This window comes from Acanthaster planci, linkage group LG02 (genome assembly GCF_054643075.1).
Source record: "Acanthaster planci isolate LZ-2023a linkage group LG02, COTS_SCS, whole genome shotgun sequence".
NCBI lineage: Eukaryota > Metazoa > Echinodermata > Asteroidea > Valvatida > Acanthasteridae > Acanthaster > Acanthaster planci.
The window spans coordinates 10,798,982-10,825,118 of record NC_141778.1 but is presented as its reverse complement, the minus strand read 5'-3'; the positions used below and the strand labels follow the sequence as shown (position 1 = coordinate 10,825,118).

General features: G+C 40.5%; 3 protein-coding genes across 3 annotated transcripts; 2 read left to right on the top strand and 1 right to left on the bottom strand.

Moving 5' to 3' along the window:
* Positions 1–29: 29 nt before the first annotated feature.
* On the top strand, positions 30–3,939 carry LOC110978321 (U11/U12 small nuclear ribonucleoprotein 25 kDa protein-like). The gene is made up of 5 exons (XM_022233231.2): positions 30–217; positions 1,551–2,061; positions 2,749–2,854; positions 3,003–3,074; positions 3,289–3,939. Exons 2-5 carry the CDS (start codon positions 1,743–1,745, stop codon positions 3,356–3,358), a joined length of 567 nt encoding a protein of 188 aa, XP_022088923.2. The 5' UTR covers positions 30–217; positions 1,551–1,742; the 3' UTR covers positions 3,359–3,939.
* On the bottom strand, positions 3,832–11,480 carry LOC110978317 (tubulin-specific chaperone cofactor E-like protein). Its single transcript, XM_022233226.2, has 10 exons — positions 11,036–11,480; positions 8,851–9,042; positions 8,349–8,481; positions 8,103–8,193; positions 7,343–7,877; positions 6,950–7,123; positions 6,569–6,627; positions 6,222–6,358; positions 5,441–5,609; positions 3,832–5,072 (listed from the first exon to the last, which is right to left on the bottom strand). The coding sequence occupies exons 1-10, from the start codon at positions 11,288–11,290 to the stop codon at positions 4,886–4,888; spliced, it is 1,932 nt and encodes a 643-aa protein (XP_022088918.2). The 5' UTR covers positions 11,291–11,480; the 3' UTR covers positions 3,832–4,885.
* On the top strand, positions 11,433–26,137 carry LOC110978316 (protein unc-45 homolog B-like). The gene is made up of 18 exons (XM_087132660.1): positions 11,433–11,548; positions 12,329–12,530; positions 13,200–13,375; positions 13,755–13,838; positions 14,491–14,658; positions 14,942–15,052; positions 16,082–16,139; positions 16,287–16,448; positions 17,227–17,395; positions 17,928–18,090; positions 19,154–19,383; positions 19,721–19,862; positions 20,629–20,769; positions 20,978–21,274; positions 22,256–22,371; positions 22,580–22,697; positions 22,914–23,060; positions 23,738–26,137. The coding sequence occupies exons 1-18, from the start codon at positions 11,507–11,509 to the stop codon at positions 23,993–23,995; spliced, it is 2,784 nt and encodes a 927-aa protein (XP_086988786.1). The 5' UTR covers positions 11,433–11,506; the 3' UTR covers positions 23,996–26,137.

The following is a 26,137-nucleotide window of genomic DNA, read 5'->3' as shown; positions in this document are numbered from 1 at the left end:
TGAAACTGAAGAATACGATTTGGTGAATTATTTATTGAATTAGGCCAAGGCCACCGTGCCATCCTTGACACTGACATCCGTGTACACACGTATGTACATGTACATCACATGAAATTGATTAACTTTTTGTTTGGATCTGGATTGATGACTCTTTTGATAAGACGGATGACCGCATCATATCAAGAGTTGACCTAAAAACCAGGTGCTGGGTGGACATGTGAGTTTTGCATTTATTCGATAATGGAAGTTAATAATGCGTGTAGGCCTGTGTAGGAGAGTGTAACTGTAAGTGCCCTAGCCATGCTAGCCGGTATCAGGTCAACTCGACCGTTTGCCAACTTGACTCGAGTCAACTCGACTCTCGACCCTTGTTCCTTCGACCATAAAGGTCAACTCGACTCTTGACCAACTCGACCGTGCAAACGGTGCAACAGGTAGGCCTGCAGGGCATTGTAGAAGGAACGCATTTTTCCTAGTTCTGGATCACGCTTGTAATTCGTCTTACTGTGTGTGATGTGATCTGTGCATGCGCACAGTGTGGTGACAGATTTCGGGGGTTCGTGCGTGCATGCTTCTCAAATTGGAAAAATTATTTTGGAGTATCTCATTATCATTGGCACAAGTCTATTGATTGCATTTCAGTTGATTTCCTGGGTTCATTGAGCCGAAATTAGCATCCATAATTTTTGCGATCTGGAACCGATTCGATCTTTATTTTCGCCTTTTAATAACTATTTTTCAAGGAAAGAGTTTGTCTAATGAATTGGTAAATGGTCGAGTTGACTTGACTTTGAAGTCGAGTTGGTCAACAGACAAGTTGGTTCAACGGTCGAGTTGGTCAGGAGTCAAGTTTGGCAAAGTTTGGGCAATTTTTCAACTTTTCTAAAATCAAGATGAGTTCATTAACAAAGTAAACAAAATAAAAAAAGCTATTTTAAATTGAATATATGCCAGTTTGATTAAGGTTGAGGGATACATTTAAAGTTAGCCTGTAGGCTGTAGTAGGGCTGCTGGGGTATACATGTACGTACATGTATGTACGCAATATTGAAGATCTGCATAGACATGAATCGTGTCATATGGCATGTACACGTGTTGGCACTCACCCCACTTTTCAATTTCCATGGTTGGGTATGTTTTTTATTTACATCATCGTCCTTATGCCCCCTTAGTCCCTGGCACAATTTTACACCATGTGACAAATAGTGTTGTGTGCTCCCCTATTGATGTTGTTGGGCATTATCAGTCGATCGTCATGGTGATTGCATAAATGTGCAGTGCGATCAGTTGATCCTGTAGAAATTCCCCAGTGTCTACTTCAATGTCAAGACAGTCTTTCACAAATGTGCATTGTAAAGAAAATGAAGTGAGCTGATTATCATCAAATTATGGACGTTTAAGGGATTGCGCATATATCAATCATGGATTGAGTGATAGCGCCCAACACTGTGATCCTTAGATCTGTTGTGATCATGGCGTGATCAAGAAAAAAGCCACATGACATGTTTGCCAACTATTGTTGAAAAAATATTTAAATATTTATTTTTCAGGAGGTTGTGATTGGCTGGAACCAGTCAACTTGTGAAGTTGTGACTGTGTCATGATTTGCAGGAAAAAAGATGTAAAGTGTTAGGACATAGTAGGCCTTCATGTACATCACTACAGTTACAGGTAGCATACCGGTAGTTAGTATGATCCCCAGCTGATTTCACAAAGCACAGACACTTTCCACATGCACTTCAATGGAACACCAGAAACCCATAGACGCTCTCCAGGCCACAATCCCTGCCACACCCAGTGACAATGCCGTGGAGCCCATCCTAGACGCACCCAAGGTCACATCCCAGGATGAATGCCAGAGAGCACCCACACCGGGTGAAGTGACACACCACGAGGCTATGAAGATCATGCGCGATGGACTGGCAGAGATCATTAGAGATGACCCCCTTCTCAGTGACCTCCCTGCTGAGGTGACAGCTGAGGAAGTAGGCCTCCAGATTGCACTGGAGTACGGCCAAGCTATGACTGTCAATGTGCAGAAATTCACTGGGGAGTTGATGCGTGAGTCAACCTTATTCACACCTCGGCTTATCAAATAGTTAGCTGACAACCTGATAGAAATTTCCCTGATCCTCAGTTAATAAGAGGTCCTTCCGATTTTGCATATGCAAGTACTGTACATGTACAGTGTACCTTGTTATGTAACAGGAACCTTGTACATGCCTTGTACATCAGGAATGACAACTGTGATAAGCAAAAGATTGGGACCTAAAACCTTCCTTGTTATAAGCAGAAATGTTGTATGACAGGTAACTTTGGTCAAAATTGTCCAAAAAACTGGCCATTGAAAAATGTATATTGGCCAAGTCAGGTTGCAGTACCCATCTGACATGTCTGATGTTCACTACCCTGACCACCAGTACAACAGAACTTTACCTTTTAATACCCACATTTTTGTCTTTCTTCTTTCAGCATGTATTTTAATTCAATTCCATGAAGTTTACTCCAGTTATTGAAACCTCAGTATCGTACTTAAATACTCTTTGGATGTTTCACTCTCATGAGCTACATCTACAAACCTCTCAGTACACACTAACGGAGGCCATCCCTGATGAAGAGTAACCCTAACAGGGGCTGACCCTAACAAAGGGTGGGGGGGTTCATGTACTGTACATCTGTTTTCTACAACAGGAATGTCCATTCCTATAGTGTGAAGGTTGATATAGCAGTGTTCCATCTCTTATATAGCTATTGTAGTCCTCCAAGGAGCCAGGGTGCAAGACTTGAAGCATGCCATCCAGCGATATGTAACTCTGAAGGAGTCCAGAGAGGGCAGCCAAGTCAGCATTAGTTGGTAAGAACAGACTACTTCTTAAGAATGGGGTTAACATGTGTTACATGACTGTTAAACTTTTCTTAGAAATTCATTACTGATTGTACATGTACACGAAGTATCAAGTTCAAACTGCATGACTGAGATGTTCACTTTTTGTTTACAACAGGAAATACATCTGGCGGACCTACTCCCTCTGCTATGAAGGAGAACAGCTGGACAAGAACAAGAAACTCAAAGAGTAAGTTCACTTTATCCAACAGCAAACTAGTACTAATATTCAAGTGGGGATATACATGAATGATGAAAATAACAGACCACCTCCCTCCTTTAAACCTCGTGCTCCATCTTTTGGCAAGTCTCCACTCTCCAAAACTTTAGTCTGAGGACTTGGGTGGTGACTTACATTTTCATAGCCTAAAACATTCAGCAGATTTCTTTGACCTTTCCCACAGATATGGCATCCGGAATAGAGACACTGTGACCTTTGTCAAGAGGCTGCGACACCAGGGGTACAAATACTAACCCCGTGTCTGGGACAGATGTTTGCTCGATCCTTCTGGTATCAAAGGAGATGGGAACAAGTTCAATTGCAACCGAGTGGCTATCTTGGCATATCAGTGGGCCTGTTACAACACAGTGGTTTGTTTTACTGGAGCACTTGACATGAAGCAATTCTGAAGCAAGGGAATAAAATGGGCCCTATTACACAGAATATACCAGACATGCCAGAGCTGTACCTGTTAGCGCCAATGAAGACCTACCAAAAGATGAGTTCATGAGCTCTAATCTCCTTTTATTCCTATGTGAAATTTGTCATGGAACACATCGCAACATTCATCACTACGTCGTACATGTATATGTTGTATCCGTCTTGTCTCTAAAAATTGACAAATGTGCTTGTGGCAATGTTTAGGGTTCCAGTTGTGAAAGCTTGACCCTAGCTCCAGATGAAAAAGACAGTGGATAAGAAGATCTGCTTTTACACAATGCAAAACTACATGACACACAAACCTTCCAAGACTTTTATTGTATCCTCATACTATAAAAAGCACGACTACTTTGATTTATTTGTATTTGTAAATAAAACACAGGATGGAAAAATATTTTTCAGTGCAAAAGGGATATTCTGTTCTGTTCCTGAAAATTTACAAAATAGATTTTTTCAGAGCTGACAAGTTCCACTTCTTAAAAACAAATTCAATATTCAATAATAATCTTTAGAATAAATATTGAATACAATAAAAAATTCTCCAAACAGATTCTAAAAAATTGGTATATATATGTATATACATGTATATTTACTTTCAACTAGAACTGTGAAACAAAAATATTCTAAAAATAAAAATTTTATTCTCATTTGGACATCAAACACATCAATATATAATCTGATGCAGGCATAGACATTTTTCGTTTGGAAAAGATTCTCATTGTAAATGTTGACAGAAAGCCTCAACAGAAATTTCATAGCCATATTTTATTGTGGGAAAATGAAGTTGATAACATTGTTAACGCAGAAAAAGAACTTGGGCACTCCTTATCCCACAACCCCCCAACATCAAATCTTTCTCAGCACAACAAAACACAGGCGTTAAAGAGAAACCTCAAACTTCAACTCTGATGCACTGCAATGACCTTTGTTGAAACAATAAAATATGTCTGACGACAAATGACATACAGCAAAACACTTAGGTACTTTGCCAGTGAAGACCCTAACATATAAAGCAAACCAAAATTGAAACCTTGTTTGTACATAATATGCTTTGATATAAACACAACTCTTATGACAAAGTTGAATGCAGTATCACACACACATTAACATGACATAGCATGCACTATGCCATGCTTAAGTTGATCAAGAATTTCATGAAAAGCTCATGCAAACACCAATCCAAACCTTGCGATCAATATATGAATACTGGCAAAATCAGCAGTTCTTGGTACATGTCACGCATGTCCTATGTAAGTCTGGCTCCACACTCGATGTTGAAACTATTACTTTGGGTGGTATTGCAGAAAATGGCCTGCATGATCTCAATATCTAAGGTTTGCCTAAGGAGCCATTTTGATCGCAGGCTGCCAAGGCGTTCTTCTATTCAGACCCTTCTTCAAATCAATGAGGATTTCGTCACCGTCCTTCATATCAAAGCGACTCATGGGCAGCGAGTCGAGAAACAGCTCATCCAGGACTGGCTCGTCAGTGTCTGGGTCTCGAGTCTTGTGGTATAGTTTTACCATCCTTCAAAGAAAAGAGAAATAGACCAAGTTTTCGTTAAACAAAAATAATTTCTTGACTCAAGACTAAACTCATACAATTTCATCAGTAGTGGTGCAGAACCAGCAGTACTTAACTACACTGGTAATCTAAGCTTGCTCTCAATGGCTACGAAGGAAAAAGACAACAGCATATCCGGAGGGTTACACATTCAAATCCCTCGGTCACTTTTCAGTCTTCTCAAAATCCCCTTTTTCGCTAACGATTTACGTGTGAAAGAGATCAGCATAAAATCCGCAAACTAAAGGGAAAGCAACAACGAATGACTAAAATGGGAATTTTAAACAAGGGGGGGAACCCTAAATAGAGGATAACAACTTGATGCTACGTACGTTGAAGACGTATCAATCAGGTTACTGCAGATTTGCTTCAGTTTTCTGACTGGCTCCACCACCCTAACAACTCCTTGGTGGATACAGCGACCTCCGTAGATAAATTTCAACTCCACAAACTCCTGAAATCCTTGTCCTATGTCCACTTGGACCAAGGGCCTCAACTTACCTAGTAAAGAATGAGTCGACACTGGATTGAAACAGATTCCTTGCTGCAATATGCTACAAAGCTTACCTTAACATACAGGTGAAAATATGGCTAATATTTTCATGATGTGTTACATTTCTTTGCATGGCTGGTAAAGCAATTCAACTTTTAAAGAGCTCCTCTAAGGAAAACATGTTTTCTCTGATTTTATCTGTTCAAATAAATATGGAAGCATCCAAATCTACATTCAGATTTTACAACTTGGCATGAACAGAAAAAAAGTCCTTTTTAGCTTATTATAGTTGAGCTCTGAAGACAAATAACACTGTGTTCGATTTTTATTTAAACAGATAAAATCAGAGAAAATACATTTTCCTTAGAGATGCTCTTTAACAGCAGTCCTCTCTCCCTTGCCTTGGTATTACATATCTCAGAAGCTGTATGCCCCCCAAGAAAAAACTTTTCAGGTGAAAAATGTGAAGAGGACGTCACCATCTTCTTGTTTATTCCACTCCAAAATAATTCAACTGTGTATTAAGTGAAAAACACAAAGTTTAAAACCCACAGTTTATGAGTAGGAATTATTCAGAAATGTGGGTGTATATCTCACAGACTTGACAACTGTATCATCACCATGTTTCTGGACTAGCTCCTCCAACCGTGCCGGAGGTTGGGCGTGGTCGACAAAGACTCGGACAAAATGCCGTTCTGACTTCTCCCTCTCCGTCAGAGTTATCTCGCTGCCGTTAAGATGCTTGATACTTGGCAGGCTGAAATGCACCAATTGGAGATCTTACAAAAAATCAACCTGGAATATTGCCTGATCTTAAACCGTCTTAGATTTTAACTATCATAACTAAAAATAACCATCATCACAAAACCAACTGACCAAATGCCAAACAGCCTGATTCCATCCATGGTGTTCAGGTAATTAAAATGTGTTATTGTAAAGCTATTCAAAACCAAAAAACACTGCTCACCACGCTACAGCAAGTTTTCTTCGGTCAGCTTCATCCCAGCTTTCCAAGAGCGGAATACTCTGAAGAAATTATGAAATACACAAGACAGAGAAAATTAAGTTCTTCCCACCTCATTGTGAATTTTCACTTGTTTTTTGGCAAAACGGTGAAATTTGAATTAATCTCTTTTCAGCTGAAAACAAGTTGGAACCTCAAACTGCTGAAATGCTATGCTTCTCTAGTGCTCTACCAACTGCATTATCCACTGCCATGCTGTCAATCTGCCATTTTCTTGTACAAGAACTGAATTTGTTTAGGGCATGGTAACTCTTCAATGATAGGCTTTGTGGCCTTGTTCCTTATTTATAATGAATAGGTCACGACTGAAGCTCAAAGACCAACCTTGATCTTGACAGAGTGTAACCTGGGGAAATGTCTCAGCTCCTGCAGGTCTTGCCAGTTCGACAGGCAGGTGCCTGTCACACATAGAGATTCCAATGCTGGGAAGGCTGCATCCACCTGCTCCTGTTTGTTACTCACAGGTGACTGGCTGTCTGCAGATTCTAAAGCTCCCATCTAAAGAATGTGTAACATGAGAGGCATTAGAAAAAGGCTATCAACCCTAGCCTTCTGAATCATTAAAACTGCAAGATAGAGGGCAGCAGAGCAACTACACTGGCCTTGATGTATAGATAAACTGGCAGGCATTTAAATAATAAAATAAGACAATAAAAAGGCAGCTTATATGGGTGAATCAAGAAGGAAATTCCTAAAGTCAGTGAACATTCAACTAACTGTGTTGCATTCTCTATTGCTTCCAGAAGCTCCAGCACTGGACTGAACTGATTCTGCAGTGCTAGCTTTTCCCACAGCCTCATCCTTGGCTGTCTCCAAGGCAACAGAGCCTGGGCTGGCATCCCCATTTATTGCTCCCTCTCCCTCCATCACTACCCAAGGCTGGCTTTGGTCATTCCGGTTGGCCTTGGGATGTGTTGCTACCAGTTCAGATCCCAAGGCCTGTTTGTTTTCTTGTAAGTGCCAACGAGGAATGTTAGCTTCGTTGTCCTTGTCCACCAAAGCAACATTTTGTTCACAGCTGACTCCGTCTTTTTCTCCAACATTTTCAGCACAAAAACTTTCAGACTTTGCTGTGTCTCCAGGCTGAGTTCTCTCTTTGTCTCCAGCGTCACCGGCTTTCTCTTTCTCTGCTGACCTTTCATCAGAAGCTGTGGAATGTGCTTGTTTGTAGAATACATCCTCAAGGGGGTTTTCCATGAGGACAAGACTGCGAAGTTTTGGCAGTGACTTCAACTTGGCAACTTCGTTCCATCTGAAAACGACCGATTGAGAAAGGAACGGCTGGCAGTTGTACATCAAATAGAAATTGGACCAATTTCTGAAACAAGTTTGTGGATTCTGAAAAGCATTTTCACAATTTTAGTTGACAATTTGACAGAAAAAAGTTACAACCCTTGAAATGAAATAACATCAATGTATATGTAATCTTAAGCATTAACTCCTTTAAAAATATTGTCAAATAAATTGCACATCTCACCTCTTTATGCGATTGTTGTTCAGTGCCAATACATGCAAATGGCCAAGACTTGTTGATGCTTCATCAGCAGGTAAATCAATGGTGTTATACTCTGTAATTATCACAAATCAAATTATATCAAATTATTACTGTACTACTGTAATCAGCAGGTTCATTTTGCAGAAAGGTTGACGCTAAAACAATTTCTTTTCCGTGAAGAGACACTGTCAAGACTGGATAGGGTACAACTACCGGTATTTTTTTTACCATTCTTGCACAAGTGCAGTTGCTTCAGTTTTGGCATGAGGCGTGACAAGGCAGCCACTTCACTCCATGAAACTTTGGTATCATTCAGCACCAGATCCTCAATGCAGCAGGGAATCTGCTCTTGCTTTACAATCTGTGAAACATCAAACATAACTTGTTAATCTGTCTGACTCAAGACATGCAAAAGGGAAACTCAGTTTGCTTTTTTTTTTAAATAATAACACAAACAGATGTCTAAAACATCAATATATTCAGCTTTTTTAAACTTCTCTATTCAAAATGCTCCACATACATGACAAACTGAATTTCTAAATAAACACTAAGAACATGAGTTGAACTCAAAAAGAATTCAAGTGAAATATTACATTGATTTAATTATCAAGAGTTAGGGTGACATTAAGAAAGTCACCAGGTTGTGGAGTGGGGCTTCTGATTTTTCTGTGAGTACATGTAGGCAAAGGCAGCATACATGTACATGTATTTGTAGTAATCTCTACTGTACCTCCAAATTGCCCAAGGGGTTAGAACTCAGGTTGACAAACTTCAAACAAGGTAGATTTTTCAGAATCGTCTTCACTTCATGCCAGCTGCTCAGCAAGTTGCCTGAGAGGTCCAGGTCATGGACATTGGGACAGAGGGAAGATAGACCGGTTGATGGAATAGCAGCATGAGTGATGCCACTGTTGTAGAGAGTCTGGTAGGTTAAACATTGACAGTGCAGTCAGTACACCTTTATATGTAAATACTTCTGTGCAACAGGGTAAAATGTCCATGTATGTACAAGAGTAGTAACTAGGACACCAAAGCAGAGAAAAAAATGGGTCTAAGATTCAAAGGAAAATTAAATGAATAATTAGCAAGATATATGAGATGGTAATGCAAGAAGAAAATACAGGTATTAAAAAGCAATCAGGGTACAATATAATGCAACCTGCTCGTAAAATTTAAATACAGCAAAAAGACAAATGAACATCAATATTTGAAATTGTGTTGACTTTTTCCTATTAAGCCATAATGCCTCCCTAGTTCTGCTGCTATTGAATCAACAATTTTTACATGCAACTGTCATTTAGGCCATTTAAAATTCATTTCAGGTTCACATCACTCAGACAGGAACAAACTCACTCAGGAGGAGAACTTACATTTTGTAAATTCGGCTCCTTGGCATCCAAAGTGAATTGAGGGTTGTGACTCAACAAAGACAAATGGCACTGATAGCATGCCAAATCTGTGGGATAGGTTTTAACGACTGTAAAAAGCCACTAAATAATGGCCAACCCTCTTAGTTGGTGGACACTTTATTCATAAGCAGGAGATGATTAAATTACTGCTTCCTGTCTTATGCAACAACATATTGCACAATTTATTGCACAAATAAGGGAGACGTCATCACAATACATGTAGCTTATACATGTAAGTTGGGAGCCACGACAGCTATAGCATGTTATGGGCATACTGTACATGTACATATGTACATGTATATATCACACATCATTAGCTACACGTACTGTACATGTATTAAAAAGGATATTTACATAAAGTCAGTACAACACTGCCTGTCACCCTGTTGTGTTCAGAAATTTGTCTAGAAATGTGTTCATTGTTTGGAGACAAACAATTTAATTTTAAAAATGTAAATACATGTATAAAAAGTTGGGGAATAGAGGGCCTACATGTACACGTACATGTACGTGGAGTGCCCTCACTGAGAAAGGTCTTAGTTCCTGTGAGATAGGGAGATGCTATCTGGGCTCAGGCCGGGTTCAGTCATGAATAATGCAACATATGATGTAGATATGAACAAAACAACAATCGACGTGTGACCCGATACTGGCGTTCATGCGTGCACGACGTGCTTGACATCAGAGTCTTAGTATATACATGTATACACACTTATACTCTGTACATCCATATATTCATGTTTCAGTACAAGCATACATGTATCTGGCTTGCGCCCGGATGTACTCCACCTGCGCTCACAATTTCATACTTAGTATGTCTTTTTCTCAAATGTACCTCATTTGCGCCCATGTGTACTCCATGTGTGCTCATAACTTTAAAAAACCTATAGTGTAAGTATGAAATTACGGTGTATGCATGTGGAGTACAAACGGGTACAAGTCAGGTACAGTAGCCTACATGTACATTTATAGAACATGTTTTATTCATGTGACATCATATGTTGTATTATTCATGACCGTACCCGGCTTGCGCCAAGATACATGTAGCATCTCCCAATTGACAGTGATATGCTTGAGTAGAACATGTTTTATTCATGTGACGTCATACATGTATGTTGTATTATTCATGACCGTACCCGGCTTGCGCCCAGATAGCATCTCCCAACTGACAGTGATATGCTTGAGTACAACATGTCCTCTGTGAGGGCACTCTTAGCAGGCCCTCTATGTGAAAGAATTCCCTACGTGTACATGATGTATACGGGAATAGTCCTATACTATAGCATAGGGATGCTGCTAGCTGCTTGATTGTATTGACACCCTGTCTGTCTGTGCACAAACCCTAACTGAGAGACCGATCTAAATTAAGAGTTTTCTGAGTGAATAACTCAATAAGCCCATTTTTCGTAGCTAAATTTGACTTTTTACCATTTTAGTATTTATTTGCAGTGCAAGGAAAAATCATCAGTGGCTTCTGTTCTTTTTTCTTATAAGATATATATTCACCACATTTTTCAAGTAGCCTAACTCCGGAACACAATCATCACCAGCCTCTTTTCCATCATGTCCATTGCCTTGCCCGCTGTCTTCCCCAGCGCAGTCACTTCGTGGCCGCCGGCGACAGCTGCTGCCAAACACGGTGATCTGCACAAAATTTTCCGACCCTTCGTTCACGGCATCATTCTCGCACTCGCAGTACTTTGCCTTGAGAGCGTCTACAAATGAAGTTTGTTCATCCATTATTTTGCTGACGAGTGGCATGAAATGCTTTGCAATTGGGGAGGAAAACCGCTGAAAAACCTCGAACAGTCATCCAGTTCCACCTCCACTTTGGTGTTTTCATGGTTTGGTAGACGTAATCTTTATTTTTGAAACTTCGTACAGACGACGGGAACTGCCATGCCGCTGTGGGAACTGCTTTTCACTTTAACAGCGCCCTCAAGTGGTACAACGAATTTCGACGTGACTTGTCAAGAGATGGTTACGATGGGTGACTCGAGTGAAGATCCTTTGGAAAAGGTAACTTTTGTGGATATCTGTACGCCAAAATTCAAATCCAGTAACTGTAACGGAATCTTTCAATCTTCTGCATTGGAATGGTTTGTAAAATCGACCAATGACTTGGTTAAGAGACAAAAGACGTCTGACAGAAATCGGCATTCCTAACATTCCAATGCAATGTGTGTACTAAAAAGGCTCAGACCGTATGCGTTCGTGTTATCGTATGGCTAAGTTTAGTTACATGTACGTGTAATGCACCGGTAGTTCCAAATAAGGCCATTGGGCGATTTCCCTCAAATCACGCTGTATATACAGTATTGTACCTCTTCAACAAAGGGAAAAATGTTGTCTTCTGCCAATCATTGCAGGTCATTCATCGCAGAAATGCTGAAAAGACGATTTTCTAATTTCGAACATTTTCCTGACTCCCCTAACATGCCTAACCATGCCGAACTTTGATTTGTACACAGACACTGAGGTAGAGTCAGGATGTAACAACATTCTTTCCTCATTAAGGATTGTGAGAAATGTGTGGAAAGGGAGAATGGAATATCAAATTCAGAAAAAAATGCTATAATTTTTATGTTAAACATTGTTGAATTCACAGTTTTTAAAACAAATTTCACATAGACAGGTGATAGACTAACTTCTGCTGCTATTACGTGTAGACTTCAATTTTAATTGGAGTAGAGATTGGCTTCTCAAGAATGATGGATGACCGATGACTTCAAGACTCAGCCTTGCTTAATTGGATTAGCATTTAACTGAGTTATAATTTTCCTTAATTTTACCCTGCAGGTTCAAGAGGCACAAAAATGGAAAGAGGAAGGCAACAACCACTACAAGTTGGAGAGATTTGAGGAGGCAGTAGAAGCATATAGTAAAGCAATTGGCGCCTGTCCCAAGGGGCAATCAGACAGGGCTGTTTACTACAAGAACCGCTCAGCTTGCTACCTGAAACTCCAAAAGTATGAGAAGGCCGCTCAAGATGCTGCTGCTGGTGAGACCTTTGAAAGAATATGCCATGATTGCGTTGGCAAAAATGGGAAGTTGAAGTTGTCATTTAGGCTGGTTTTAAAGAGGATGGAATTGCACACTTTCTAAACACTTCTGTGTACCAGTGTTGTAAAAAAAACCATCACAAAAGTCCCCACAAGACCTTTACGAGACAACACAAGATCTCCAGCCTGAATTCAAGTCAGGAGCTATTCAAATAAGCACCAACTAATGTATTCCTTTGTCAGTGTTAAGTTTGTTACTAGTGACTGGTCTTGAGCATGACCCTGTAAAAGGTCTTTAGAAAGGAACTGTGATGGTCTGCACTACAACACTAACACCTTACATGTATTTCTGCAGAAACAGTGGAGAGCACACTACACATGACGGCCAATCTGGTCATGATAAGCAGCAGACTAAAAACTGATGATGTATTTGGGTAGACTTTGCATAGTACATGTATATTTCACAAGTTATACCCTCTCAAGATTTTGTAGCCCAGAATGCATTTGCATCCACAGCTGGCTGGCATGACAATTTTCTCAGCTTGTCAAACACTGCACTGCTGATAATTACCCAACTTTATGTACATGTACTTTCTTTGAGTAAAGGTTCGTCTAGCATTGTTGTCATGGCCTGTGTGTGTGATTGTTAATGTGCATTGACACCGCAGCTCTGGATATCATTCCCAATGACACCAAGGCACTCTTCCGGAAGTGCCAAGCCCTGGAGCAGCTAGGGCGATTCGAGGAGGCTTTCAAGGAGGCGCTACAACTGAACAAGCTGGAGCCCAGCAACACAGCCGTGCAAGCCATGCTCCGGAGGCTCAATGCGATCGTGGCAGAGAAGGTAGTCATTGCGTGCTCTGTCGTGGGTAGTGATGCACTGTGTTGCCCCACCTGTTAATTTGTGATATGCTGTTGACGATGGTTTTCTTTACAGACTTCACTGCCCCCTTTTTTGTTCTCATTATTTTGTTCTTTGTACTCAGGGGATGTTTTAATGGTTTCAGTTTTGCTTTTTTTTAGGGGGAATGGGGTTACTTCTGCTGTTTGAAATTTTGAAAATTAGTGTCATTAAATACATTGCAACAAAATCTCAAATATCTCAAGGAATACTGTATATGGATCCAGTGATGTTTGTGGATACATTTTGTCATAAAACTAGTTCAAAGTTTCTTTTAAGTGTCGAAATGTTTTTTGCTTTTCTTCATTTATCCATCATAAAGGTCACCAAACTGTCCACAACAGATAGTAAAGTGGTACAGATGTTTACTGCTTTATCAGATGAAGATGTGGAGAAGAGAAGACAGGTAAATGGAAATGAGTCCATCTCATCATACTTTGCATTGTGATAATGTCGGTTTGGGTCACTGGAAGTCTCATCCGTGGTAATTTTTAAAGACAGGCTTGTGAAGATGATGCTTTGAGGATGAATGTATTCAAAATTGACTTCACATGTATTATACTGTGCTATTTGTGTATCATTTTGAAGCAAAACTAAAACGAGAAAATCTTTCAAAACGTTTTATAATTGGACTACTTTTCTTCGAACCTGGTATAGGGGCGTGGCTATCATCAGTGTACTGTGCCCTTAATTCAGTCCATTGACAGCAGCCACGCCCTTTTCCAGGAGTGAGATTTGTCAGGAATTTCTTATTTCAGGATTTTTCAAGCAATCATTTGTAAAATCTTGAAAATCCTGAGTGTACTCTTAAATATTTAGGTAACATTAAGGTGTTTTTACGTGTAAAAGTTGATAAGACATGTAGAACACAATGCATGGGTGTTTTAAGGGATGCCATATGGCTAACACAGATGTGTATTATGGACCCTATCCTGCTGTGGGACCCTCAAATCCTCTGTTGATCATTTTGTGGCTACTTCACTTTCATCTCACCCCTGCTTTTGACATTTGGACGGTGTAGGATTGAGTCATCTCCCTAAGGTGTGATTCATTTGCAGGCTGCTAACAACTTGATTGTCTTAGCGAGGGAGACTACAGGGGCGGAGAGAATCTTTGCCGAAGGGGGTGTGTCCAAGATACAGCACCTCCTACAAGGAGAGGACAAGGAGCTGACACTGGCTGGTCTGAGGGTGCTCAGTTGTCTTTGCCAGGGGCATAAAGCAAGGGTAGGGGCATTTAACCTGTCAAGTGTTTGGTACTTCAACGTTCAGAATGGTTGAAAGGTTCCAAGGGGTTTTGCGTAGTTGTTTGCTGTAAAATTCTCTTTTAAATCAGCGTTGCGCCTTTACCATAAGCAAACACCTGTCAACTGCTCTTATGAAGGTTTCTTTGAAACGATTTTGTTATTTTTCCCCTATCATCTGATTCCCAAGCATTGGTTGACCTGATTAATCAAAACGACGCCAATGTGTGATCATCCAATTTTTTTTTTTCAATTTTTATGTTCAGGCCAATGCAGTTTTAAAAGAATTCACCTTACCATCTCTTGCCAAGCTCATTTCATCACCAACAGAGGAGATTGCCAATGCTGCAGCAAACATCCTTTTAACTGCAATACAGGTAAATCGCTGTCTTAGGTGATCAAAAATGGTTACCAGTCAACTTAGTATCATTAATTTGGAGCCCTTGGAGGCTTTCAAGTGTAACAGAACGAGTGCTTATGAGACTAACAAAGCAGTGGATTGCTACCCAAATAGGTAGCAACTTCAACTTAACAAATACAGGGACCGAACACTACTGAAATGCACACAGCTGTACAGAAATTCCAAAGAGTCCTCCAGACAATGTAAATGTGATAAACTAGTACTCAAAGGAATAAAGTACATTGTATGCAGCTGTGGCCTACCATACATGAACCCATAGGACTACATGCATGAAAACTAATTAGGTCTAATGGGACACACTATTGGTAGACAACAATTGCATTAGCCTAAATTGTTACACAAACCTGACACTGTAATTTGTAAATTTCCAGGAAAAAAACTCACCAGCCTACCCACCAGTTTATATGTACATGTATATTAATTACCATGAATCAACATTGATCAGACTCAACCCCTTCGCGCTGGGACACGGATAGAGCCGCTGTAAAAATTGAGATCCTCAGCCCGCTTTTCAGCTATTATTCTCGGCCCACACTCGAGCGAACACCGTGAAAGAAGGCAGACCCTGGCTCTTGTATATATGGTGATTGGCTTTTGTGTGTAGCCCAGAAATGAAAAGAACCGAATTTGCATCATAATCACCAGCTTCACAATAGTCCCTACTTTGAAAAGAGGCAACGGGAATGTGGAAGCGTGAGTAGAGCCGCATGCCACCGAACAATCAGCCTTTTCGCTATGTAATTCAAAGCGTGCAGAGCACGCAGGGCCACAAACCGAGAATTTGCAGTTTGGCAGGTGGTCTTCGTGGCCAATCGAGGCTGGAATTCTTGGAGTTGGCTTTCAGAAAGAAATTCCCATCGTCAAGGGGTTGAAATTGCAGGTATGCATCAACCGCCCTTCTTGTCCTTACTGTCCTCGTCTCTGACATCTCCCTTCAAGAAAACCTTCAAGGTTTGGCGCTGACATTTGTGTTCTTTGAAATCAGGCAATGATGGAAGAAGACTCCAAACAACCCCGGAAAGCCAAAGAAGCTCTCGTGCCTGGTGAGTGAGCAGTACTTTGTGGCCCCTCTTACTGGAAAAGCCTGTTTTTGCATCTTCATTATTCAGCCAATAGATTTCATTTCAAAGCTGTTTCTTCAGTTAGTACTAGAAAAGTAATCCATTACTGGTTCATATTACCATTGACAGATCTGACTACTGAATTCAAGTCGCTCTTAATGTTCCTCCTTGGTCTGCTGACGGACAAGAATGTGTCAGGTTACGGCAGAGATGCAGTCATTGACATCATCATGAAGTTTGTGCCAAAGGAGACCGGTACCGGCAGAGCACTCACGTTCATGACCAATGGAGGTACTGGAAACATTTTAATATCCCAAAACAATTTTTTTTCTTCAGTTTCTTCTTTGAATAAATTAGAATGAGTAGTTAAGCTCAAACCTTCCCATTGCAGCTTCTGGTCCTAGCCAAATCTCTTAGCGGTTCCAGTGGAATCCCTCTTGTCACTAAAAAATGATACGGATGACTTTAAAACCCAGTTAATAGATACTTGGGACAATTTTTCTATTCCTATTGGTCGAAACATGTCATGTGACCATATATTAACATTTAATAATGTCCGCCAAGGAGTGATAATGCCTGCTGTGTAAATCAGGCGCTGGTACATGGATACAAGACAGTTTAATCGAGTCTGATTGGTCAGGTATCTGAGTGCGCGCGCCAAGTTCATTTAAAAAGATTCTATTAGACAACTTTCAAGAGGAATATGCCATAAAATGGATGGGGGCATTCGGGAAAGTGACAGTAAAATTTTAGAACAAAATTGTTGGAAATCCATCACATGTTGACTTCTTTTGACTCGCTGAATTAAAAGGTATTTATAAATGGGAATAAATATGTGCTTGGCTCGTCTAAAATTAACGCTCCGGAGATTTAATGCTGGTAATGGCAATACCCTCGTCTGCGGCTCGGGCATTAGTCATGTCCATTTTCCTGAGCCGGTCTTAAACGCACGCTTAAGACCGGTCAGGCACATTTATTCCCTTAGCTATTTGAACTAGAGACCAACTAGCTCATGTGTTCTGTGTTGTAGTCATAGTTTCTTGAATTGGCCTCGTTCTACCTTTGTCAGGTTTAATGAAACTGCTCACTGTGGCCGGCCAAGTACCAGAGCTTAAGCGGTTACCGATAACTGCAAACACACGCATGCACGCAGCTGTGGCTCTGTCTAAGCTCTATGATGAAATGCACAGCGAGAAGAACCGGAAATACTATGACGAATTGTGCAATAAATTCATCACGTAAGTCACCAGTGGATTTAGCCGTCTCACAGAAGTTATTTATTATTTATTGATTGGACAATTTCTCAGGCAAAATACATGTCACAGACAATAAAAATAAAAAATACTTTTCAGTCCAATTACAATCACATAAAAAATAAAAACCACATCACGAAATATCAAAGTGACAAACTACAAGAGGACAAGATACAAACGACTATCAAGTAAAAACACTAAAAACAAACAAGCATAAAATTGTACCGTATGTAGGCCTGAAGGATTGCCTAAAATCCTGTATAATAACTTGTTGAGAGGCTCTCTAACTACAACAATAAAGTGTCACACAAAACGCAGAGACAGACAACGAGATAAAAAAGGCATAAACACACAAGACAAAGCAAACAAGTCACAACACATACCAACAAGAAAACAAACAAATGAAATGAAACACCACAGCACCACAGCAAAATACCACAGTTGGAGAAATGGCCTCATGAGATACAAAAACTGACACTTATCGGCCTCCTTTGTGGTAAATTTTCTTCTCTTACAGGGATAAATTTAATGTGAACACGATGGAGTCCAACATGGAGGCCATTACAGCCATCACAGCCCTACTACAGGGTCCGTTTGATGTTGGCAACGGACTCATTGGCAGAGAGGGCGTTGTTGAGGTCATGGTTGCCATGGCAGGAAGTTATGACGTCCTTCATCAGGTATGGCCCGTGGTTGAATCACATCTGGCTGCAAAACATGTCCTTGAACAGAAACTGTTCTTACTTGAAGAATGATTGGAAGTTTGCTATTGAAGCATTGAAGAAATTGGCTTAGCAAAGCTGCTTTCCGACCCATTCTTTATGTTAGTATTTTCAGCTATAAATGTTTGCTTAAAGGGACCATTTATTTTACTACAACCCGTCAAATATCTCCTTCATGTAGCAACCTTATTTCAAGGTTTGTTGTTGTTTTGCTATTTTTATCTGTATTTTGGATTCTTTTTTTTTGTTTTTATGTTAATACATATTTTCCTGGCAAAAGAGTTTTGCATATTTTCTAGCAAAACTGATATCATCCAAGGCTGTACACCTCAATATTGCATTTATTTGTTCAAAACTTCTCTGAAATTTTCAACTTTCTATTTCTTTTGGCAATTTATTGTTGTGTAAGTATATAGCAATCTGTATCAATCTGTATATTTTATCTGTATTTTGGATTCTTTTTTTTTGTTTTTATGTTAATACATATTTTCCCGGCAAAAGAGTTTTGCATATTTTCTAGCAAAACTGATATCATCCAAGGCTGTACACCTCAATATTGCATTTATTTGTTCAAAACTTCTCTGAAATTTTCAACTTTCTATTTCTTTTGGCAATTTATTGTTGTGTAAGTATATAGCAATAAGTCAGTAAGCTGCAACTTCTCAGAAATGTTTTCAAAGAGTAAATTTGGGTTCAAAATTTGAATATGGAATTATGTAAACTGAACAGTGTCTTATATTGCAACGAAAGAACCTTCACTTGAAAAGCGTGAACAGTGTGAAATGTTTTAAAAAGTGCATTATCAATGCACGTCACTTCAACAGGAATTCAGTTTTCATACATTGAAGAAAAGTATAAAGATGCATAATAAGTGAATGCAACAAAAATCTATTTCACGGCTCCTTTTTACACACAACACCGTGTTTAAAAGTCTACTTGGCTTTTCCTATAAAGAAGTAAATTTCTCACCTCATGAGTTCTTTGATTCAAAAATGTCTGTTTCACTTTCCAAAACTTCCAGAAAGTTGCCTTAGAAGCGATCATCCAGGCTGCCAACAAGAAGGATCGCTGCACTGGCATCCTGCAAACCGGTATCAACATCTTGAAAGAATGTTACAAGTCCAGCAACGATAACATCAAAGTGAGAGCGCTAGTCGGTATGTGTAAGCTTGGGGTGGCGGGTGGGACCGACGCCAGCATTAAACTGTTTGCCGACGGGGCCACAGTAAAACTTGCCAAAGAGGTGAAAAGGTAAGCATGTTTGCACTTTTTCTGATGTGAAATTTAGACTCCTTAAGGGAAAACAAAAAATTAAACAGGTGTTCACTCAGGGTTGGTTTGAGGTTACACAGGATTTCATGGGGTACCTCAGGGTAAACCACACAGTTTTCCCTTGCTGTGTACTTAGTTATCAATTGGTCACAGTTTCAAGACAGATCAAAGTACATGTATATTCTTTAGTGCTCCTGTACTTTTTCAAAAATTTATGCATTCCCCTTTTTTCACCAAGGTTCTTTACCTGGCCAGTTGAAAAACTTTGCTTCCAACATGACATGAAGGTATGAGCATTTCCCCTTCCTTATTACAGATTCCTTCTTAACCCAGAGAAGATTCATGACCTCCAGAAGTGGGCTGCAGAGGGCCTATCCTTCTTATCACTGGATGGAGATGTCAAGGAGGACATCGTCAATGACCCTAAGGCACTCAAGACGCTGATTGAGTTAGCCAAGGTAACGTGGAAGGTCCATCTTATGTTGGTGGTTCCAGCTCTGTTCTAGATGATATCGATTAACATTAACCACTTCATGCCGGGGCATTTTTCACTGCTGATGATGCTGGGCCGGCATGACTATCATTTTTTCTGTTTTCAAAATCCTTCAAAAAGTCATCATTCCATTTAACGGTCGTTTATAGCTGCATGAAGTAATCTTTAGCCACTACTCGAAGTTGACAGGTGACCTTCATTGATGCCCGAGTATTTCAGCCTGGCCTGCAGCCTTGTAAACAGAGCCCAGATTGTGCGGTGTTATATAACTTTCTTTTGTTCATGAACCTGGCTCAGTGCACTGCTGACGTCTTTTCAATAGGGGCCAAATTAGCGTGTAGCGGTGCTGTGTGGCTCATCGCTGCGGTGGTGGAGCACTTTTGTCCCCGGTGGTAATCCGCTCGCTCTCAAAGCCCCAAACCCTGGTATACGGTTTCAAAACATGGCTGGATTATCACCACTTTTGAGAGCGAAAAATGTCGGTAATGCCCTGGTCTTTTGTTCGGAGTATGGTCTTTTGTTACAGGGCCCTGTTTCCTTTGTTCGAGTTCGGAGACCCCGGCCACGCATATAAACCATACGTCTCCGATTCTGGAGTCCCCGGCAGGAAGTGGTTAACAGTAATTTGGACAGCAGGGGATGTGGATTGAACTTCTGTCTGGAACCATTCAAAGAGTATGGTGTTTGTTGAAGAGTTCACCACAAACAGTGCTGTCTTGATTGTGTTTCAGAGTGGCGATAAGACAGTGTTGTACAGTGTAGCCTCGGTCTTTGTCAATCTCAGCAATAGCTATGATGAAGAGAAACCAGACCCGGAGATGGTGAAGCTGGCTCAGTTTGCCAAACAACACATCCCTGAGCCACACCCAAAGGTAAGCATGAAGCCACTCCCTAAGGTAGGCATGAACCACACCCTGATTTTAATATAAGCCATACCCTAAGGCAAGCATGAGCCATACCCTAAGGCAAGCGTCAGCCACATTATGAGGTAAGCATTAGCCACACCCTTAGGCAAACAGAATGTGCTTTATAAAATTGACTTTCATTTGAACATGTACAATGGGCCTTTCCATGCTTTAGGACAGCAAGGAATACTTACAGGAGAGAGTCAGGAAGCTACTGCGAGAAGGAGTGGTCACAGCTCTAGTCTTCCTAGCCAAGGCCGACAGCGAGAACTGCCGGGAGCAAGTGGCCAGGGTGTTCCTGACACTGACGGAGGGCAAGGACGACCGAGGCCTGATCGTACAGCAAGGCGGTGGCAAGGCTCTGATCCCTCTTGCCAATAACGGGACCATGGAAGGGAAGGTTAGAGCAGCTCAGGCTCTGGCTAGGATTGGGATCACCATGAATCCGGAACTGGCATTTCCTGGACAGCGGGTGAGTCTCAACCTTCATCCTGGTGTCAATAAACTGGATATCAGTTGCCCACTGTTCCTGGCATTGTGTAACATGGTTGAGTGGTTCTTGTCGTCTTTGTCCATTTCCTGAAACTGGCTTGTCCACAAGGTACATGTTGTTTCTTTAGTATTGCATCCACTGTAGAAGATCTAGTATTTTTTAGGGGTTTCAAGTATGAGTTTGAACATTAACTTGTGTGAATTATATAAGTGTTGTGGTGCCCCCTAGCATGGCACATGTTGATGTTTCCCTTGACTTTCCTCTTGCAGTGTGTTGTCAAACTTGTTTGTTGACAAACTTCAATTTCATTCTGTTAAATAAAGGTTCTGTTACCTTCATAATACAACCTTTCTAAACAGTTTCAATTGTCATCAAATGTACTCCACAATTAAAAAAAGTGGTGTCTGGGAATTGGGCATGAATGAATTCAGCTGTGTGTTCCCGAACGTGGCTCACTTGAATAAATATAAGAAAATTCCGCATTCTCACATTCAAATAATTAGAACACTCCGCCCAACCTTTACTTGCATACCTACAAGTCTGTTAACAAATATTTTCATACTTCTGTGCACCTTGAAAAGAGTTTATTTTGCACTTTGAAAAAACCCTGAAAATCAGGCCAAAATAGAATTTCATTGGAACTCTGTAACAGGTGCATAAACTCAAGATTTGTGAATAGGAATGTAGAGAGCTGAATAAATTTTCAGTTATTGCAAAATATGAAGTCAAAATTTTGCTCTAGTTAGGCACTACAGAGAAAAATCAAAAGTGCACCACATAATGGGCTGCACCACATTTGGGTACATCAACAGTACAATTTTCGGGTGAGTCAAATTCCAATTAAGTGTGGTAAATGGCAAAATAAGATAGTTTAGACATTTCAATTTGTTACAGACGATCTTTTTACTGTCATGAAAGTTGAGGGCTTAGTGATTTTTAGAAAATTTTTTGTGATCACAGTGTCTCGAAATTGTCCGTCCACTGGTCAGCCTCCTCCATGTCGACAGGACAGGTTTGCAGAACTTTGAGGCATTAATGGCCTTGACGAACCTAGCTGGGATCAGCGACTCACTGCGGTAAGCCAAGCTAGGACCCAGTCTCGCTCAACCTCATTAAAGGTTAGGGGTGAAGTAAAGCAGTGTCAGGCTTTTTATTGGCAAGGGTTTCTCTAAATGAATGTTTTAGCTTAGCCAGTATTCTGCATTTTGCTGTCCTTGAAAAGTGTTGTGGATTATGAAATAGCACCAGTAATGGGTACTTTTATTTTTCCTTTTTTTTATACAGGAACCGAATTTTGAAAGAAAAGGGTTTCTCCCAGATTGAGAATTACATGTTTGAGGACCATGACATGATCAAGAGAGCTGCCACAGAGTGCATGTGCAACCTGGTTTCCAGCGAAGAGGTATAGAAACTGAAGACACTCAAGGTGTACACCTGCGACATTAATGTTGCAAACCCAGTACTCATGCACCGTGGGACAGATTATACCAGGAGGATGAGGAAAAGAATTCAAGCAATATTCGTCACCTTAATAAGCAACCAGCACAGCTCTTCAGTTTAAGATTGTTTAGCATGTCCTGTAGAATCAATTGAATCTGGTGGAATCTTCCAACCACAGGTGGCTCAGAAGTTTCTGGGAGACAATGATCGTGTCAAGCTCCTTGTCTTGTACTGTGGCGAGGAGGATGAGGCTTTAGTCAAGGCGGCAGCAGGAGCACTGGCCAGCATAGCTCACCTCCAGGAAGTCTGTGACAAGGTTTTGAAGGTGAACATCAAGCTGGGGATAATTAGAAATTCTGTGGGGCCAGGAAAAAGGCATGATCTCACATTGATGCTGGCGTTCACAATGTCAACTCAGAGATTTTCTTACACTGCCCTTGGTCCAGCAATCTGTTTGGGGCTGGGTGGCTTAAAGAAAGTAAAAGGTTGACAAATTACTGTCAAACGTTTGTCTAATCTGTCAAAAGCTTTGTGGCCATCAGACCAGCGTTTGTTTCCAATTTCTCCTGACAATTAAGAATGTTTTGTTCCGTGTTGGCTGAGATGCTAGTACCCATTCGTAATCACGAGGGTGGAGAGAGGCAGTAGGGGCAAATTGACTTGCCTAAGGCCTCAACATTTGGCCACCTGCTAGATTCAAACCCCAGAGCTTCTGATCAGGAGTCTTGAACCCTTACCCCAAAGGAACACGAAAAAGTATTGAAATTGAAAGATTGATGACTATTAGAGATATTATTAATTTGATTTAGGAATTATTATCTTTGTAGACTGTGATTGCCGTTTATGTCACTTTAATGCAATTTTGTTTCGTTATTAAGTGTGATTGTAATATTGATGAATGCAATATTAACAAACTGTTTGCAACTAGCCAAGGGAAAGTAAATTTCCATGTGAATTTTCGCATGGACAGTAATAAATTTGAATCTTGAATCTTGATTTCAGGTGAAGGCGTGGCTGGAAATTATGCAGGGTCTGTGCGCCAGCGAGAACATCGACATCCGAATGCGAGGTGTGCACGTTGTCATGAGTCTGATTGAGAGCAGCAAGGAAAACGCCACCACCGTCGTCGAAACAAACCTGTTGGAAATCATGATGGCCTTCGCCAAGGACGAGACGCCCGCTATGAAAGGGGTGCGGTCCAGAGCGGAGAGTGCCCTCCAGCAGGCTACGGACTGGGGTCTGATCAAGCCTACCGAGTGATGGAAATAAGTCGTGGTTGAGATAATACGGAAAAAGATATGCAACTCAGTTTTTTCTGGACTCGAAACCTGAGAGATTTCAGGGGACTATGAGGGATGGGAAATCGTGTCATATGATGGTACAACACAACGCTGCTATAACGAACATGATGTACTCATTCCAGACTCTCACCCATTCAACTGTGAGATGGCATGCTTGACAAATGTTTCTTCATAAGGATTTTGGTTCAACACCTCAAACTTACACCCAAAGTATCAAGTTAAAAACAAACAATATTGACATTTGTGTATTTTGTTCAGTACAGTGTATAAGTTGAGTTCCTTTCATATTTTACCATTTGAATGGTTCTCACTGGAAACTAAGCCGTGAAATGAAATCAGGTTTCCCATTACAGTTTCCCTTGAGTCATCTAAAATTGCATGTGAGGTCATGTTGGCATTACTTGGCTGTGGCCAGAAATTGTGGACTAGTCTAGGGTGTAGTCGCAGCCAGTTCCCATAGAGTAGTGTGTAATGTTGAAGTCGCAGCCAAGTGATTCTGACACAGCATGACATTGCAATGTGGATACACTGATTAGTACTGTTATAGATAAAGCCGGGAACCATTCTATAGCTCTGGATCGGAATAGCCTCTTGAAATGTCAGCCAAGTTTGCTAAAACAATTGAAACTTTCTGCAAATTAAAGCACGAAAGGTAATCTGTCTCACTGCTGTTCTCATTAATGTTTCAGATGTGAACATTTCTGCTTTTATTCTGAGTGCAAGGAGCAAGATTTGGGCATCAAAGATGCCCACATTGCATGTATGATGTGTACTTGATGTACACGTTACGCTTCATGGCTGCATGACAGGCACACACATGTACACCCACCCTTACAGACATATGTATACTTGTGGGGTATTTGCCTTGTTCTCGTGTACAAAACCCCCACATAACACGGAAAAAATTTCAAATCACTGCCATTTCAACCAAATTCAGTTTCCTGGGTTGAAATTTCGACCGTATGTTTCTTATTTAAAACACTTCAATTTGCGATGGATGAATGGCACTTGAAAATTCCTCCTTTTTGAGTAAATTTGAAATATCTATTTCGGGAAATTCTTGTGGGGTACCACTTTTGTACCCCACAAGGATCAAAACTGGCCTTGTGGGTACCTTTCATTGTTCCGGCACCCCACAAGGCACCATGTACAAGCGCACGTTAAAGTCACGCCAGCTGCACGTTGGCTGTTCCTTCTTGACTAAGTTTTCTTTATTTTCTGTCGTCAGTCTTGTGTTTCTTTCGTGTGTGATCTTTTAATGTGAGGTACGTGTAACTTGCAAGGAGAATGCAGGAGTCAATGGGGGATATTCGGAGTACCAAGTTCGGAATAGCGGTGTTATGCTGTCCAGCTTTTTGTTCATTCTTATATTCAACTAGTGTGTGAATACAAACTTTGAATGAGATGATAATTCAACTAATAAACCCACATCATTTTGGTCGACTGTCCCATTTATTTTCATGTCATACATGTAGTGTTCCATATATAGTCGCCATAGTTTGAGCTTAAACTGGGATATTGGGAATATTTTGCTATCATGTTTGGTTGCACGCATTTGGTTACGTACATGTAGGCATGTACTTCATCGTTATGCTTCAAATTTCTAATCCCAACGCGCAGATGTGAAATAGCTGCATTTCTCAGAATATTTCAACTTGGTTTAATTCAGTGAAGTTCTTTCTGTGTTGAAGATTGCAAAGGTGTTGGGTACACTTTCCAGGGGTTGGCATTTGTTTGTTAATCTGAAGTGACTTCTCTTTTGGTCACTCTCACAAAGTGCAGTGCACATGAAGCTCTCAAATATGTCCAACAAACATAGAGCCAAGTCACTAATTACCTATTTCCTGGATTTTTTGGTATTGTTTTGGTAGAGTTATTGTGTAGGACACTTTCTGTTTTTTTGTTAATCCCTTAGCTTATTTATTTTCATTTATTAAAATAAATGGAGTTTTATTGATGTTTGTACAAGGCACATATTTTACATTATGGCCTGACAAAATTGTGTAAAACATTTTAGTATATTCGCCGTGATTGCAAAGCTATGCAAGTGAAATGTTTTCATTGAAAGCAATTAAAATATGAATTTTGGGGAGTCTTTGAA